Source organism: Papilio xuthus, unplaced genomic scaffold, assembly GCF_000836235.2.
Source record: "Papilio xuthus unplaced genomic scaffold, Pxut_1.1 DF825355.1, whole genome shotgun sequence".
NCBI classification, from domain to species: Eukaryota; Metazoa; Arthropoda; class Insecta; order Lepidoptera; family Papilionidae; genus Papilio; species Papilio xuthus.
Window position 1 is genome coordinate 360,177 of NW_013533294.1, and position 19,113 is coordinate 379,289.

Sequence of the window (19,113 nt, forward strand, 5' to 3'; positions counted from 1 at the left end):
TTTTTATACAAAGAAGGTTGCAAATGTTAACAATGGGTATTTACTGTTTATATTGATCTAACGAAAAGATACTTGTTCAAGTTGTCTTAACCTTAACTAATACCATAATTATATTTAAAAAACATTAATCTTAATGAAATCCCAGAAGCTCAAAATAAAAAAAATTGTGGAACGCATATGCCGTTCACTGCAAAGTTGATTCGAAGGACCATAATTCGAGCTATTATTTTACAAAACTAACTTACACTACGACACCAATAAACAGCGTATTTACATTTCATACATTCTTTTCAAAATAAACGGTAAATTATTTTTCAATACGAACTTCATTGAATAATTTAAAAGAAATTTAAAATTAGAAACATTAGCCGAAAGTCAAATTGACAATTATTTTGGTTTGTCTAAATTAACAAGAGTATGTATTCTACTTTAAAAAAGTAATTTATAACGTTTTAATCCCTCGTTGAATTAAAATTATTTCAAAAAACCACCATAAAAAAAGCCGGCGCACTCATAGGCGCGAAGTTGTTTACAATATCTCGAGTCAGTATCGTGCAAATATCGGATCGGTCGCCATTTGCGCCACGGAGGCTCCCAAATCGGTCTTGTGTGGAGTGAAATTATAGGTTATAGTTAATTGTAATTAATCACTTATCAGTGCAAGAAAACTAAAGAAATTATACAACAAAACATTAAGACACTGTTTAATAATAGAAAGGAGGATAAAATTCTTGATATGAGTGAGTAAAATAACTATTTTAATATGTTACGTAGAAAGACACGTGCATCAGTTTTATTTAGTAAATTGCATTTGATTTGTGTAATAGCAGCGTCGACTGTGCACCTTAACAAGTGATATATTTATTAAATGATTGTCCGTTCACTGTTGATTATTAAAGTATCTTGAGTATAACTTTTCGTTACTTTAAATTTCGACATAAACTTTTATTGGGCCATTATGCATACGAAACTTGCATTCTAAAACGTATATACGTGGTAGAGAAAGTAGAATGTTTTAAGTCTTTTATTGTTTACACGTTCCGTTTCATCAAATTTTCATCATAACTAGTAAATAATTATTTTATATTATAAAATAATATTTATGTCCTAAATTCGTATAAGAATGACCATGAAGCTATTTTGGCATTGTTTAATAGACAATCATAGACCTAGGTATTTTTAGGTCATGTAGGTTTTAAAAAGTTAAGTATATCTTACTAATATAAATACGAATGTTTACATGGATTGATGGATCTTGCTGAAATTTGGCATAGATGTAGAACATATAGGCTACTTATTAATTTTGTTTTTAATTCCTCGCGGACGGAGTCGCGGGCGACAGCTAGTACTAAATAAATCTTGGCAAGTATTTCACAATATAGCTGTTACACTTATATACTGAAATAGTTTATTAAAACAAGTTATTGGAATAAATAACTGTAGTCTGAGAATTTTAACTCTTGTAAAAACTTTTTCTTCTTTTCTTACTAATATTATAAACTAGCTGTCACCCGCGACTCCGTCTGTGTGGATATATAATAAACTTAATTAGTGTAGCCTATGTGTTCTTTACAGACTATGTGCTGTATGTATGCCAAAATTTAATCGAGATCAGTTCAGCCGTTTTAGAGATATCTTCAAACACCCATCCATCCATCCACATCACATCCGTCTAAACATTCGCATTTATAATATTAGTAAGTTAAATAAAAAGATCTTTAAGGCATAAAATCGAAAAAAAAATTGAATAAATAGTATCCTATGTCCATCTCCTAGCTCTAAGTTACCTCCTCACCAATTTTCAGGCATATCGGTAAAGCCGTTCTTGAGTTATAAATAGTGTAACTAACACCATTTTCTTTTATATATAGATTCTGAAGGCTTTAAAATTCTATCGTCAACAATTAGTAAGATTGATTTTTCAACTGATTAGTTTCACATTTATTATGCTTTGAATACAATCATATTTGCAATAAGTAGATTTGTGAAAGTATATTGAGAGTTGGTAAACATGTTGCATAACTTATTTCAACATTTAATTAAAACAACAATTTCATAATATTTGACATTTAATAATCATAGTCTAAGACTTGGATAGTATTTATCTTACTAATATTATAAATGCGAAAGTTGTGTGGATGTTTGTTTGAAGATATCTCAGGAATGGCTTAATGGATCTTGATGAAATTTTGTACATATAGAACATAGTCTGGAAGAACACATAGCCGTGGGCTGCAGCTAGTAGTCAAATATGGTCTGATGAGACAGGCTCTTTTATGGTTAGTTTTGTCAGAAAATAATGTAACACTAGCTGTCAGACTGTGCCTGTCCACGCAGATTAAAAAAACTTTATTAGTATAGCCTATATGTTCTTTCAGACTATGTTCTACATCTATGCCAAATTGCAATCTGTGGAGCTTTTCTGAAGATATGTAGTAGCATCCATCCATCCTAAAATTGGCATTTATAATATTAGTAAGATGTACATAGGCTAAATTTTAATGCGAAAGAGTTAATTGGGTGACAAGGAGGGATGAATGTTTGTTTAATTTATTAATAACATTGTATCATTTATGGAATAAATCCAATGTGATACTATAAATAAATGAAATTCAACAGTGGTAGAGCCTGCTGTATTGTCTTCGCAGTAATTGGCCCGGCTCGCCCGGTGAAATACCACGACCATACATAAGACAGGCGTGAAGTGGTAGCAATTCCAACTACAGTCTGATGAGTGTGCGTCTCAGAGGCCTAATTTAGTCCTCTTTCCCTTCCCACCCTTTCTCTTATAAGGAAAGGATGGGAAGTGGAGGATGAGGGGATGCATGGAAAGGGAAAATATTTTCTTTCTGTGCATCCTCTCCTCCGTTGATTAAAGGTAGGCAACGCATGTGCAATTGCGTATGTCTATGGGCAACGGTCACTTCGCTATTTCAGCGATTTCAGGTGGCCGCTCGCTCGTTTGTCACCTTAATAAAAAAAAATGAACAATTTAGTTAATATTTCTTATTCTATTGTTTCCAGTTGTCCAGTGTACCCGATATGAAGATTGAAGATAGGGTATACACAAAGAAATCTGTGCCTAAATTACATAATAACTTAAAGTAAATAGAATTCAGTATATGGATAGAAGATATATTTACTGAGGATAAGAATGAAAATTCCCGAGACGTCAGCTAATATTGGTGCTTATTATGGCAATGAAGACAACGTACAGTGGCAGGTAATGGCAACATTGTGGTTTTTTTTTAAATTGAAAAGGCAAAGGTACATTTTTAAATATGATATTTAGTTGGTGGCTGAACGGTTAAGCAATTGACTTATAAGCATGTCCTGTGTTGTAATCCCGTGATGTATGAATGTGTTACATTTACATATGTACATTTATCTTATGTTGTTACGGTGAAGGAAAACATCGTGATGCTGCACATATCTGACAAACTCAAACATATGTGTCAAGTCTTGCACTGGACCAGCATTCACTATCACATACTCTCACTTAGGGCACTCCGAGACACACAGTGATGTATTGACAGTAGAAATCTTTTTTTAAAGCTTGAAAAGTGTTATTTTTTGTAATACATTTCATGTTGTTTAATTAAGGAAAATATATAAGTGTGTCAAAAAATTCAACAATGCACCGGTAATAGTGTTAACCAGGTTGATATTAAAATAAGGAAAAAATGCTGAAAATATCTAATAAAATAAGCTATTATCACTGTAGGTTTGTTGTAAGCTATAGTTATTTGTGATGGAACGATGTGTGTTAACAGTGGTAGAGCCCGCTTTAACATCTTCGCACGGATTGGTCTCAACCGGTGCAATACCACGGCTACACATAATAGTAGTAAAGTGGAAGCAATTCCGCGTAGTCTGATGAGTGTGCATCCCGGAAGCCTAATTTTAATCCTCTTGCACTTCCTACCCGTTTTCCAATAAGGATGGGAAGTGGAAGTTGATTTTCCTAATAACGGGATGCATGGGAAGGGAAAATATTCTTTTTCTGTGTATCCTCTCCTCCGTAGATTATAGAAATGCATCTGCAAGGAAAAAAACAGAACACTTATAGGATCACTTTGTCCATCCGTCTATCTATCAAGACCCTTTTTTTCTTCACTTCTTGCTGGTGCAGTCACCCAAAGTGATTTGACAAAATAGACATAACAGTATGTTTTAAATAAGTATTTTGGTCTCGGAAACCCACATTAATTTGTATTGTTTATTTTCAGCCCAACGGTGTAATAATAGACAACGGAGTCGGTGGTGGTATTGTAGGTAGCGGAGACGCGGGTGTACATCGTCCCCCTGTCTACCCTGTGCATATACAGAGAGGACATATTCCAGGTGAGTTAAGACTGCCTTGCAGAGGCAGATGTGTTATTGTGTCTTGCAGAGGCAGATGTGTGATTATGTCTCGGAGAGGCAGATGTGTAGTTGTGTCTTGCAGAGGCAGATGTTTGCCTTATAGAGGCATCAATATGGAATGTGCCTCAACGAGACAGATATGTGTTTGCAACTATGTGATAATGTGTCTTGTTAGGGCTTCTATATGTGCCTGTTTGACTTCTAGAGGCAATTATCAGTGGCAATTGCCTTATAAGGCAGCAAAATCTATGTCATTATGCGAAGCGCGTTGGATCCGTACTCTCCAGAACGGGTGGACTGATTTTGATGAGTCTGGGACAGGAAGGTGTCTGATGCATGCAATCAAAATATAGGCTACTTTGTACAAATTCAGTGGTGATTCTGAGTGTGATTTTATTATTATATAACTTTTTTTTTGCTTCTACAGGCTACGTGATGGCTGAAGCTTACTATCCTCCCACGTACCCCGCGCCACCAACACACGCAGCGCCACCTGACGACTTCGCCGATTATATGTGGATGGAAAACGAAGAGGAATTTGATAAACAAGTAATTTAACATTCACAGATATAACAGCGGTAGAGCCAGCTTAAACATGTTGGCAGGGATTGTCTCACCCGGTGCAATATGACCACACAGATATACCTCAAGTGTGAAGCTATTCCAACTACAGTCTGATTAGTGTGTTCCGAAGGACTGATTATAGTCATCTTTCTCTATCAAACCTTTTCTTATAAGGAAATAGTATATAGGGGAAGTAGATTTGACAAAGAAAGAGGCATCATCATCAGCTCACTATACATCCCCACCGAGGGGCTCAGATCCTACCCTAAATTAAGGGTGATTAGGCCATAGTCAACCACGCTGGCCAAGTGCGGGTTGACTTCACACATATCTTTGAATTTCTTCTCAGATATGTGCAGCATCACGATGTTTTCCATCACCGTAAGAACGTCGGATAAATGTACATATGTAAATTGGAAATTGAAAAACACATTGGTACATGGCGGGATTCGAACCCAGGATCTACAGATTGCAAGTCGAGTGCTTGACCCCTGAGCCACCGACGCTGTTAATAAGAGGCATAGGAAGGGGAAATATTCTCTTTCTGTGTATCTCCTCCGTAGATATTTAAACAATTGGCTTAGAAGTAAAGTTTAAATTGATTTTGACATATGTGTTGTCACTCGATTCAATCTGAGGTCTTAGTGTCTCAAGGGTTAAGCTCTTGATGTGTAATCATGTCCTGTGTTGTAATCCCGTGATGTATGAATGTGTTACATTTACATATGTACATTTATCCTATGTTGTTACGGTGAAGGAAAACATCGTGATGCTGCACATATCTGACAAACTCAAACATATGTGTCAAGTCTTGCACTGGACCAGCATTCACTATCACATACTCTCACTTAGGGTACACTAAGAGACTCTCAGTGGGGACTTAGTAAGCTGATTATTATATTCTTTTGTTGTATACCAGGTGATGCAGCAATTAGAAGAGGAAGCTCTAATGGAGCAATGTATAGAGGCGATGTTGGAAGATGAACAGAGAGAGAGACATCGTCCTGTACCTAACGGACATAATCATTATCCTACGTAAGTAACATCTTACTAATAAACTAGCGGTCGCCCGCGACTCTGTCCTCGTGGGATTAAAAAAAAAGATAATTAGAGATAGCGTCAATAGCCTAATGGTTAAGGGTACGGATTTCCGATCACACGGTCGGGGATTCGAATCCCGCCATTCGACTATTATCGTAAACCATATCCTAGCACAAGCCTAGAGCTTAGTTGGAATGGTAAAAGAAATATTAGTAAATTTACAAAAAAATCTGCTAATATTTGTTTGTTTATGCTTTTTTATCTAATTCCAGGACAAGTAATGGTCAAGCATCGTGTTCCTTAGAAGAAGCTGTATCCAGATCCACCCTCAATCCATTGGCCGCTGAGTTTGTACCCACAAGAGTTGTACCTCCACCGACATGTATGTATTATTATTTTATACAATACTAGCTGTCGCCCGCGACTCCGTCCACCTGGATATATATAAAAAAACTTAATTAGTGTATCCTATGTGTTCTTTCAGACTATGTTCTATATGTATGACAAATTTAATCGAGATCTGTTCAGCCGTTCCAGAGATATCTTTAAACATCCATCCATCCATTCACATCACAACCATTTAAACATTCACACTTATAATATTAGTAAGTTAAATATAAAGCAGGTCTTCAAGGCATAAATTCGATAAAAAAAATGAATAAATAGTATCCTATGTCCGTCTCCTGGTTCTAAGTAAAGCTACCTCCTCACCAATTTTCAGGCATATCGGTAAAGTCGTTCTTGAGTTATAAATAGTATAACTAACACCACTTTCTTTTATATAAAAAATAAATTTCAAGCTTCTATCTATAAAAATGATGATAATTCCATAACAATTTTCCAACCCCTTTATCAAACCCTTATCCTATAAACCAAAAAAATATATATAATGCGCTTAATTTATTAACTTTAATAAACCAAATTAAAAAATATATATTTTATCATATCTAGCCTTGAAAGTAATCGGTTATTATACGATTAAATTTAATAAAATTTTCTAATAAATTCAACAGGTGAAGATAAAACAGAGAACAGCACAGAAGAGAAACAGACAGATGAACAGAGTCCAAAGGAAGATGTCACAAAAACAGTACATGTCGAAAGTAAAGAAGAAATTGTAGAAGAGAAGAAAGTTGAAGGTAGATTGATATTTAAATGATATTAGAAATTTAAAAAAAAATGTGTCTCTTCAAGACAAATAATCTATTCAAAGTTAAATGCCTCGTTAAGGCAACATAATATAGAAAGCAACAAAACCTAAGCAAATGTCTTGTCTATCTTTTCAAATATATATAGTTGCCTCAATAAGGCAAATTCCTTATTGAGGCAAAAAATGGCGATTCCTTATGATAGATGCCTTACCGAGGCAAATTATTTATTGTACTATTAAAGAAAATTTTAAAATATTTGCCTTGATATGGCAATACTATGTCAAAAATCATTTGCCTTTTCAAGGCATTTAAATAACTAAATTGAGGCAAATAAGTAAATGTCTCGCTGAGGCATATTCAGGGTAAAAATGCTTCTTCAAGGCAAATATTTTTTATAGCCGACAGCAGACATCTATATGTGTATTTAAAATTTAAATATATTGGTAAAAAACTACGTCTCGTTGAGGCATATCGAAGCATAGTATGCTTTTTAATTTTTTTCAAGGCAAATGTTTTTTTTTTTTTTAGTAATATCACCAGAACCAAGCGAAACTCCAGAAGTAAGCGCAGCAGATGTCCAACCGATTGAGAAGAAGAAAGAAGTGAAAATGGAACAGAAGAAAGTTATCAAGCAAGATGTTAAAGTTAAAGCGGTTGTAGTTAAATCTGATACGAAAGTTCAAAAGAAGAAAGATGTTAAAATTATCAAAAGTGATACGAGAGTAGAAGAGAAAGTTGAAGATGAGATTGCTAAGGTAATATCTGTTATAGTGACCAAGTCATTAAAACCGATTTTTTTTTGTAATTAACTAGAGTTGATTCTCTGCACTGTCTTTGTTAAGTTGTATATCTTTATATATATATATAATTCTTCTGTGAGTGTGTATGTCACTGAACTTCTCTCAAACGACTGGAGCGATTTTGATGAAATTTTTTGTGTGTGTTCAAGGGGATCTGGGAATGGTTTAGATTCACAATTTTGTCCGCTGGACAATGTTTTTTTAATTAATTTTTAATTAATTAGTAGTTGTTGATTTTGTAATGTTTTACATTGGATCCGACAGACGGCGCTACCATCGCAGTGTCAAATTGTCAGACAACGTCTGTCGGGTCCGCTAGTATGTATATATTTCTTAAGTAAGATTTAATTAGTTTTTATGAATACTAGATGTGGCCGTGACTTTGCGTGAAATATTGTCTTTAGCATTTTTATTATTTAACTTAGTTATAAATATAAAAACCTCACATATTCTATAATATAAACTTTCATCCCTTATTTTGCACCCTTGAGGGTAACATTTTTACAAATTGAATGTTGATAAACAGCTTAAAAATAAGTTTGAAGCTTCTAACTGTGAAAGTTATATTTTTTTAACGCTCTTTCAACCCCTAACAACCCTTTTATTGCGTTAAAAACTAGCCTATGTCCTTCCTAAGGTTCTAGACTATCTGTCTATCAAATTTTATTTAAATAGCTTCTGTAGTTTCTGCGTGAAAGGACATACAGACAAATACTTTCGCATTTATAATATTAGTAAAAGAGCGTCGGTGGTTCACTATATGTCCCCATTGTGTGTCTCAGAGTGTACCCTAAGTGAGAGTATGTGATAGTGAATGCTGGTGCATTGCAAGACTTGACACATATGTTTGAGTTTGTCAGATATGTGCAGCATCACGATGTTTTCCTTCACCGTAACAACATAGGATAAATGTACATATGTAAATGTAACACATTCATACATCACGGGATTACAACACAGGATCTACAGATTGCAAGTCAACTGATTAACCACTGAGACATTGCCCTCACTTAACACTTAGGGATGACAGTTTTTTTTTTTATTGCTATTTTCGTTTTTTTTTGCAATTCCAGCAATCACCACCTCCCATCACTGAAGAAGCAACGCCTGGTGTTAAGCCGATTAACTATGCGGCTGCAGCGAAAGCTAATAAACCTAAAAAGTCAACATCACCGCCAACAGCAGAGAAGATAATCAAAGAGAAACCTAAACCTGTTGAAAAGACGGAAAAAAAGGAAAAAATATTAATAAAAGATGTGAAGCCGAAGGAAAAAGTTAACGTACAAAGAAAAAATTCAACCAAGTGATTGAGATGTACAAAAAAATTAACATTTTTTGCCGTTTTTTTTTTCGGTCAGTATGTGAGTTTTTTTTTCTTTCATTTTTTTGTTTTTTTTTTTGTAATTAGTGTGTAAAGTTGTGATATCCATAAAATAGCATTTTTTTTGCGTTTGGGAGAAAAAAAATTAAAAAAAAAATACAGTGTAAAATTATGTGAATATTATATTAAGAATATATTTAGTGTAACTACCTTTTTGGTGGACAGTTCGCTAGTTTACAAAATGACGGACTTCAGTCTGTTTGTAGGATAAGTTAATTACAATGCAAAATTAATTAAAAACAAAAAATTATAAGTTTTATGAATATATTTGACATTTAAATATTTTAAAAAATAATTTTCTGATTACAATCGTTATTAATATTGTGGGTAGATAGATATTTTTCTTATTCAATTATCTTCTAAAACTAATTTCTTTTATTATAGTTTTATCTCTCCATACAAATACATACAAAATTGTAGTTAATTTTGACGATATCGACTTTAACACTGACTTACTAGATAGGCTATAAGTTAATATATTTTGTGCCTATTTGATATCAGATTTGTTGCAAAATTATGTTACTTCGAACTAAGCAAAAGATGGCTCCTATGTAAACTATGGTTTGTCTAAATTTCACATTTTTTTTTGAAGAAATACGATTATTAACAATCAATTATGCCAATAGTCTAATAGTTAAAAGTACGGATTTCCGATCATGTGGTCGAGAGTTCGAATCCCAATATTCGACTTTTAGATCACAAGTCTCAACAGCTTAATTGATACAAGAAATATTAGTAAATTAATTAATTAAAATCTACAGTTATCTTTTCTAAAGTAACTATCAAATTTAAAAAATAGATAGTTGATTATTCTCAGATCTACTAAACATTCGTATAAAATTTCATAAAAAGCAATCAAGTCGTTTCCGAGTATGGTAACTAACATTGTGACACGACAATTTTATACATAACTAGCTGTGCCCCGCGACCCCGTCCGCGTGGATATATAAAAAATGAATAAATAGTATCCTATGTCCGTCTCCTGGCTCTAAGCTACCTCCTCAACAATTTTCAGGCATATGGGTAAAGTCGTTCTTGAGTTATAAATAGTGTAACTAACACAACTTTCTTTTATATATATAGCTGTCGCCCGCGACTCCGCTCGGAAATATCAATAATAGAGATAAAAACTACCCTATCTTACAAATTTGACTAAATTAAAGATACAAATTTACCTAAGATTTTTTTTTTATAAAATAGCAGTTTTTTTGTAAATTTACTAAAATTTCTTTTACCATACCAACTAATCTCTATGCTTGTGCTAGGATATGGTTTGACAATAGTCGAATGACGGGATTCGAACCCCCGACCTCGTGATCGGAAATCCGTATCCTTAACCATTAGATTATTGACGCTTATAAATTAATTAGTTTAATAGTTTCGGAGTTTATCGTGAATATAATTTAAATTAAAAAAAAATCATAAAACAAACTTATCATAGTTTACATAGGAGCCATCGAAACGTCATTTCTAAACATCTGTCTTATAGAAGTCGGTGAATTTGTGTTTTTTTTTTTTAATATAAATTGTTTGTTAACTTTCCTAAGATGTTTGTATATAGCATAATAAAATTTAAAAGTTAAAAAATAAAACATAATTATTTTATTTTACGAAAATAAAACTAACATTTTTTTTTGTTTAAATAATTGTTAATTTAGTTAAGTTAATGATTATAATAAAATCGGTTATAATATTGAAACGATTGTCAATATTAAATCGTTATAACCGATGTTTATTTTAAAATGAATTTTTTATATCATTAATTTATCTAAATTAACTTATATATAAATATTATATACATATTTAAGATTATATAAAATTATTTACCAATAGTTTAGAGAAATTTCTCATAAAAAATGCTATAATTCTCGTCTTGTAGGTGAGTTAAAAATAGTCAATCCTTTAAATGTCACTTTTGCATTGAAAATATCATCAGGAGACTTTTTTTTTCAGTTTTATTTTTGTCCTAAATATAATAATAAAGATATTAATTTAAAGATTTCATCTAACTATGTAGCTTTTAAATGTTTTCGTATATTTTCTAGAAATATCTATAGGAAATGGAATAAAATCTTTTTTTTTTATAATTCCTTTTGTCAAAATCTTCTTTAATATTGTGGTTGTCTTTCGTCTAATGTTTGCACTTTTTTTTTCAACTTTTAAATTAGTATTTACCTACTTATTACTTTTTAAATAATCTATTATGTATATTTTACATTAGTTTTGACAAATAGATTTTATTTTTTTATGTTTACGAATAAAAAACTTTTCTTCAAAATTTTAAAAATTACTTTTAAACGACGTAAAATTTGTACGTAATGTATTTTTTGCTCTTAAAAGATGTTTGAATTCTTTAATTTCTTTCCGCTAATAGTTTTAATGTTTTTTTTTTATAGTTAATTAGTCTCTTATCACTTACTTGACGTGTTTTTGTTGCTGTTAAAAAAACGCACGCTAGTGTCCCGGGTATATACTATTAGTTGTTAAGATTATTGTAGGTTAGCTGTCAGAGTGACGTTTATCTTTTTTTTTTAAATATAGACACTTGTGGGTTGCCATGCGCGGAAATTGTTTGTGTCAGCCACTAATGTAACTTTTGGTAGGTTTAAAAGTTAGGATTTGTTATAGTTTAGGTGGATAAGACATTTTTTTTTTAGGTTAGATTAGTGACGGCGTACGGACTTTTTTTTTTGCTTTTAAATTTTGGGTGTATCTTTTTTTTCGTCTTGTTTCTTGTTATTTTTGTATTTTTTTTAATAATTTTATTCAAGAAAATAACCACAATTGTGCCTTAATTTTAAAATTGATAGTTTGGTAAAAAATATTGTTCTATATTTTGTATTACGCTACAGAGAAATCGTTTTTTTTTTTTACTTCTGTTCACTTTTTTTTCTATAAATATCTGTACGTCGTCGTTCGAGCTCACGTATTATATATAAAAAATATTATATGTACATGTAATTTTATTTTTAATCTGTCACAATAATTGACTTTAAAATGTTTATAGACAAATTCCCAATATAATGTAAAGTATAGCCATGTTTGTTTTTTTTATACCTACCTTCATTTTTCTTTTTTTTTAGTTTTCTAACAGTGGGGACCAACCCTTAGTTACATGTCGCAAATCAGCCCTGAATTTAGTATTTGGGGTACGAAGTCGCCAGCATTCACTATCACGTAGTCTCACTAAGGGTAGACTCTGAGACCCTCAGTGGGGGCTTAGTGATGACATAACCCCTAAAGCATGGTAGAAAAGACGTAGTAAAAATGTCGCCCAGAGCACAGTTTCTTTGAAGCAATTGTTAAGGAAAATAAAACAATTTATTTAAAAGACTTCATTTATTGCATATTACATTTTATATAACCGTTGTATTCCACTGCGGTGATTATACACTAGCGGATGCACGCGACTTTGACCGCGCGGAATTAAAAAATAGTCGATATAACTATGTCTATGTTCTGGAGATTAGTATATATATTACAAAAACATTTTTGTTACGCAAATGTGTCCGTGGACATACGTACAGACACTCAAATGTTTAATAAATGCGAATGTTTAAATATATGTTTGAAGATATCTCCAGAACTACTGAACGGATCTTGTTGCAATTTGTCATACATATAGAACATAGTCTGGAAGAACACATAGACTACTATTTTTTTTTTATTCCGCGCAAACGGAGTCGCAGGCGACTAATATATTTACATAACTAAGGGTCCGTTCACACAAACCTTCGCAAATAATATTCAAAGTTTGTTAAAATCAGACATCATTTCAATGTGTTTAAGTTAATTTGCAAAAGAAAATACAGCTCCAGTCTCCACCCTTGTCTTAAACGGACCTTTAATTCTAACCTTATCTAGACTTAAACAACTAGATATAATATATTTTTATATATTAAAAGTGACATTAAAATACGTAAAAATTACGAGTAATCATTATTTTCTAGAAAATTTCTTATTAAAAATAAAGCGAGGAAGATAAAATCTAATTTTTATAAGAAAAAATGGAGATCATTCATACTTATATTATAAAGCGGAAGAGTTTGTTTGTTTAAACGCGCTAATCTAAGGAAGTACTGGTCCGATTTGAAAAATTCTATTTTTATTGGATAGTCCATTTATAGAGGAAGGCTTTAGGATATATAACATTACGCTGCGACCAATAGTTTTTTTTTATTCCGCGCGGACGAAGTCGCGGGCGACAGCTAGTTTTAAATACATTTATAAATATTTGTATAGTTATATAATCGTTGAAAATTCATTGAAATTCTTCCAACAACAATCTTATTAGCTAATTATTGCATAATTAACGCATAGACGTTACTATTATAGTTTTTTTTCTATTAATTAAAAAAAATATTTTTTTTGAAAAATCTTTGTTGTGATTCAGCTGTACTTTAATATCACTAGGCACATTATAAAATAACGAATTAGGACCTTAATGAATGATTAAAAGTTTCGTAAAATTAAAAAAAAAATTACGAAAAATTTTTTTTTACACCCAACCTATATTTTTTTTATCTTCCATCTTTATTTTTCAAGGGGTGAGGGGATTTAATCTTCTATTCTAGTTAACCTTATAATTTAATATTTAACTAAATTACAAAGTAAAATTAGTTTACAATACGACAGACCAATAATAAAAAAAGATTCGCCAAATCATAAATTTATTTCAAACTTTAAAAAAAATCCCAAAAAATCAAATGACACCCTACACTTTTTTAATTGTATTAAAAAACCCTTACTAAGACATAAAAAAAAACTGAATTAATACATATAAGTAATCTTCCTAAGTTGTGTTAAAAACAAATTACCATGGGTTTCTAAAACCCAAATCTGTACAAAACTCATCATCTTTGTCTCAACAATATGTTTTTAACCGGCTTCTGAAACTCACTGTTAGTCGATTAAAAAAATGCTCTTCAAATTTAAATTACATATCCTTTAGTTGTATTAAAAATCAATAAACATGAGTTTCCGAAACCCAAATACGTATATTTCAAACTGAGACCGGTCTCAGAAACTCAGTTACTCGATTAAAATACCATACTAAGTCAAACTACTATCTTCACTAATATTATTCGTATCAACAAAAGTAACACACCATTCATCACCTTGTGATTCAACCTTATCATCACCCAACTGTGGCTCACACAACTCTACGGGATTACTCCCAATCAAGCCGACCAACTCATCATACTTCTTCTTCTGTTCATCAGACAAAGTTGCCGGATTATGATATTTCAAATGATAATTCAAATGACTACTCTGTTTAAATCTTTTATCACAAATGCCACATTGGAACGGTGATACATTTGTGTGTGTCCTCATATGTTGTTTCAGATGTACAGATTGACAAAACGATTTATTACATATAACACATCTGTACGGCCTCACTTTTGTGTGTATCCTAAAATGTTGCTGTAAACCTGATTTCTGTGTGAATGTCTTTGAACATATCGTACATGAAAATGGTCTGTATCCCGTGTGCATACGTGTATGTTGCTGTAATCCACCTTGTTGGGTGAATCTCTTATGACATATTGTACATTCAAACGGTTTTAACTTAACATGAGCTTGACTACTATGCTCTGATAATTCTTTATTACTTTGAAAACCACTACCACATACCTGGAATGATAAATTTATATAAATATGAAGGCCTAAGAAGGGTAAATGGGAGGGTAATCCTGTGTTCAAATCACGCCATGTACCAATGTGTTGTTACGGTGAAGGAAAGCATCGTGATGATGCACATATCTGACAAACTCAAACATATGTGTCAAGTCTTGCACTGGACCAGCATTCACTATCACATACTCTCACTTAGGATACACTCTGAGACCCTCAGTGGTCATATAGTGAGCTGATCATCATCAGCTCACTATACATCCCCTAAGTTAAGGGTGATTAGGTCATAGTCAACCACGCAGGCCAAGTGCGGGTTGACTTGACACATATGTTTGAGTTTGTCAGATATGTGCAGCATCACGATGTTTTCCTTCACCGTAACAACATAGGATAAATGTACATATGTAAATCAGAAATCTAAAAACACATTGGTACATGGCGGGATTCGAACGCAGGACCTACAGATTGCAAGTCAAGTGCTTGACCACTGAGCCACCGACGCTCTCTCTCTCTCCGAGCTGATGTTATAATGAAGGCCTAATATAAATCCTATTCCCTTTCAATGCATTACTCAATAACTTAACAACAATTAAACATAACTTAATAAAATTTGACACAAACATAGAACTTAGTCGAGGAACACATCAAATAATTTCCACAAATCTTACTTAATATTATAAATGTGAATGTATAGATTTATGTTTGAAAGTATATCTCCGGAACAACTCAACAGATCTTGATGAAACTTGTCATACATATAGAACATAGGCTACTAATTATTATTTTTTAATTGCACGTAAAGTCGCGGGCGACAGCTAGTTATATAAACAAACTCACCCCACAACTGTATATAGCTTGAGGATCAGCTACCGCATTCAATGGCTTCTCACATACTTGACAACGGAGACCTTTTCTTCTCCGAGTATGTTCATCTCTAAAGTGAACTGAATAGTCACAGCACGAGAAGAATATCTGGTGACATGTACCTTCAGCCACCAGGGTTGATGGTTGCAGACATTCAAATGGACCGCTACGAGAAAGATAATATCGGTTATGGGATTTCAAAATATCTTTGAGTTTTAGTAATTTAGAAAAACTTTATCTTACTATTATAATATTATAAATGTTTGGATGTATGGATGGAGTAGCTGTCGCCCGCGACTTCGTCTGCGTGATATTAAAAATAACTTTAGTAGTCTATGTGTTCTTCCAGACTGTTCTATTTGTAACAGATTTCATATGAAATTTGTCATACATATAGAACATAGTCTGGAAGAACACATAGGCTACTAAAGTTTTTAATTTCAAGCGGACAAAGTCGCGGGCGACAGCTACTACTTTGATAAATTCCACACTGTGCCTTTTCTTCATTTTTTTGTCAAATTAACATCATATGTTAATCAGTTGACTTGCAATCAGCATGTCCTGTGTTGTAATCCCGTGATGTATGAATATGTTACATTTACATATGTACATTTATCCTATATTGTTATGGTGAAGGAAAACATCGTGATGCTGCACATATCTGACAAACTCAAAGATATGTGTAAAGTCTTGCACTGGACCAGCATTCACTATCACATACTCTCACTTAGGGTACTCCGAGACCCTCAGTGGAGTAGTGAGCTGATGATATGATTGGTTTAAACTTACGTAATAGGCTGCGGATCTCTTTCTTTCTTCGGAGTCATAACTTTTTGCCTCTCTATTTTATCTTTGTCAATTTTTTCCACTTTCTTCTTTTTTATTTGTGGTCTTTCCGTTGTATCTTCAGATTTAACTATAATATAGCTAACATCTTCTGACGCCAACTTTGTTATACTTGTTGGAGTCATAGAAGCTATTAGTTCTCTTGTCTTCTCTTCTACACTTTTATCTTCTTCTATTTTAGGTACTGATGGCTTCTTAGTCTGGAAAAGAGTAAAATTTTTCAATTTTACCTATTTTTGCAACTCTATACATGGGGAATAATAAAAAAATTGTAGCATGTGTGATCTTCCAGACTATGTTCTACATCTATGACCTTCAAACAAACATCTGACCATCCATCCATCTAAACTTTCACATTTATAATATTAGTAAGAAGTAAAAAAATAGAGCGTCAGTGGCTCAGGGGTTTCAGCACTTGACTTGCAATCCAACCAATGTGTTTTTCGATTTTCGATTTACATATGTACATTTACGGTGAAGGAAAACATCGTGATGCTGCACATATCTAAAAAGAAATTCAAAGATATGTGTAAAGTCAACCCGCACTTGGCCAGCGTGGTTGACTATGACCAAATCACCCTTAACTTAGGGTAGGCTCCGAGCACCTCGGTGGGGAAGTATAGTGAGCTGATGATGATGAAAAAATTGTTTGTTAATATTTTTACAAACTAAGAAACAATTTTTACCATACTATTAAAAACTCAATAAATCTGTATAACTCAACGAATCAACGTGCAAATTTATCATATAATAGTAAAATGTAGCCATATAAATACATTGTAAGTGTTAGGAAGAAAATCCGACACTGCCAGTGTACTGGTAACACTAGCCTTATTAACCCATTAGTGCATTTTTTTTTATATCAAAATACTGTTTAAAAAAATAAACGGTTAGTAAATATATAACTCCTAAAATAACAATTTTATTGGCGTGCGATTTATCGAACGTTATGCACTAATGGGTTAAAATATAAACGTTTATGTCCCCTCACTACATCTAACACTTGACTTTGTAACGAAAGCGCGCTTATGCCAAAGGATTCTAACTAGTTTAGTCTATAAATACTTACAACAACTTTAGTCCATAACGCTGGATCACCGTTAATGTATATTTCAGTGTGTTCCATACGTGCATGATTTCTCAAAGCTAATTCGCTTACAAAGTGCTTGTAGCATATTTTACACGACACTGTGTCTTCATCTTCATCTTCCGATATTTCTTTCTGAAACAACAGAGATTAAAATGTATAAACAGTGGTAGAATGGGCACCATTTTGTTGTATATACAGCTTGGCCGCTAAGTTAGATGTAACTATGTGATAGTGAATGCTAGCCCAGTGCAAGACTTGACACATGTGTTTGAGTTTGTCAGATATGTGCAGCATCATGATGTTTTTCTTCACCGTAACAACATAAGATAAATGTAACACATTGATACATGACGGGATTATGACACAGGACCTGCTTCCAAGTCGCTTAACCCCTGAACCACCTATGCTCTTGACTCACATTACTCTATTAAATCCCCCAAAGACAAGTTAAAAATAGTGGATGCCAGAAATCTACTTCTTCTAGCACTATGGTAGAGACACTGACACTGCTCCTTACACCTTTTTATCATTAATGTAATTTAATTTATGTAAATCAATAAAAATTTACCTTAACTTTAGGCAATGGCACAATGTTTACTGTTCTAACTGGAGTAGCCATCTGAAATAATGATTACGTTATTATTACAACCATTTTAAAAATGTTTGCCATTTAAATTTAGCGCGAATCAAGCACTTTCTTGCTTCCAAATTCCTATATTTATACATAAGAGTTCCTATACCGCTTTTACGATATCTTTATATAGAAATTGATGTCCGACAAAATAGACTATATATTTTGTTACTTTTTATCCTAATTACGTACAAAACGCGATTTTGTGCCATTCACTCAGATAATATTTTACTAAATATTTGCCAAAGATGTAATTTTTATTGCGCAAACCAAATAATTACGCTGAAGTAATATTAAAAGTATATAAATTAGAGTGTTTCTTACGAAACATTAATATTAAACACAATTTCACTTCAAATTCGCACCAAAACAGCGGGAAACAAAAAATGACAAAATAACTTTTTAATATTTTGGACACTTTGATTTTACATAAACAGAAAACTATAATTGATTGAACTTATTTTTTTGGAAACACTTTCTTATTAAACGTAAAGACGAATGCCTAAATTATTTAGAAAATCAAAAATATCTTTAAAACAAAATTTAATCCGTACCGTCAGACAATAGAGAGGCGTTTGTTTTTTTTAATTAAAAAAATAGAATCGTTTAAAAAAAGAAAAAAGTAAAAACTATGGTGAATCACAAAATGTCAAATTGACACTTTATTTTTAATCGCTCGATCAATAAAGTCTCAATCAGAAAATGAAAAATATGAAAGATTTCTTAAAAACACAACAAGAATACAT

At 32.5% G+C, this 19,113-nt stretch overlaps 2 protein-coding genes across 3 annotated transcripts; one reads left to right on the forward strand and one right to left on the reverse strand.

The window, feature by feature from the left end:
- Positions 1–401: 401 nt before the first annotated feature.
- Positions 402–9,609, forward strand: Paip2 (polyA-binding protein interacting protein 2). The gene is made up of 9 exons (XM_013323495.1): positions 402–740; positions 3,025–3,223; positions 4,230–4,344; positions 4,793–4,914; positions 5,849–5,964; positions 6,243–6,352; positions 6,984–7,109; positions 7,650–7,876; positions 8,995–9,609. The coding sequence occupies exons 2-9, from the start codon at positions 3,155–3,157 to the stop codon at positions 9,226–9,228; spliced, it is 1,119 nt and encodes a 372-aa protein (XP_013178949.1). The 5' UTR covers positions 402–740; positions 3,025–3,154; the 3' UTR covers positions 9,229–9,609.
- Positions 9,610–14,005: 4,396 nt separating this feature from the next.
- LOC106126052 (gastrula zinc finger protein XlCGF26.1) lies at positions 14,006–19,109 on the reverse strand. 2 transcript variants are annotated; one of them, XM_013323517.1, is made up of 6 exons: positions 18,922–19,109; positions 18,305–18,355; positions 17,716–17,868; positions 16,590–16,846; positions 15,774–15,966; positions 14,006–14,936 (listed from the first exon to the last, which is right to left on the reverse strand). In XM_013323517.1, the coding sequence occupies exons 2-6, from the start codon at positions 18,353–18,355 to the stop codon at positions 14,355–14,357; spliced, it is 1,236 nt and encodes a 411-aa protein (XP_013178971.1). In that variant the 5' UTR covers positions 18,922–19,109; the 3' UTR covers positions 14,006–14,354. The 2 variants fall into 2 exon arrangements, with proteins under 2 accessions (XP_013178971.1, XP_013178972.1); XM_013323518.1 differs by lacking the exon at positions 18,922–19,109 and adding an exon at positions 18,692–18,815.
- Between the last annotated feature and the right edge of the window lie 4 nt (positions 19,110–19,113).

Bases quoted from the DNA above. Each gene is read 5' to 3' on its own strand.
- LOC106126052 (XM_013323517.1), bottom strand. From the start codon at position 18,355: ATGGCTACTCCAGTTAGAACAGTAAACATTGTGCCATTGCCTAAAGTT. The intron at 16,847-17,715 runs GTAAGTATTTAT...ACTCTTTTCCAG, and splicing joins CGTTATGGACTAAAGTTGTT to ACTAAGAAGCCATCAGTACC. The intron at 15,967-16,589 runs GTAAGTTTAAAC...TCTTTCTCGTAG, and splicing joins AGAGATCCGCAGCCTATTAC to CGGTCCATTTGAATGTCTGC.
- Paip2 (XM_013323495.1), top strand. From the start codon at position 3,155: ATGAAAATTCCCGAGACGTCAGCTAATATTGGTGCTTATTATGGCAAT. The intron at 4,915-5,848 runs GTAATTTAACAT...GTTGTATACCAG, and splicing joins AAGAGGAATTTGATAAACAA to GTGATGCAGCAATTAGAAGA. The intron at 7,877-8,994 runs GTAATATCTGTT...TTGCAATTCCAG, and splicing joins TTGAAGATGAGATTGCTAAG to CAATCACCACCTCCCATCAC.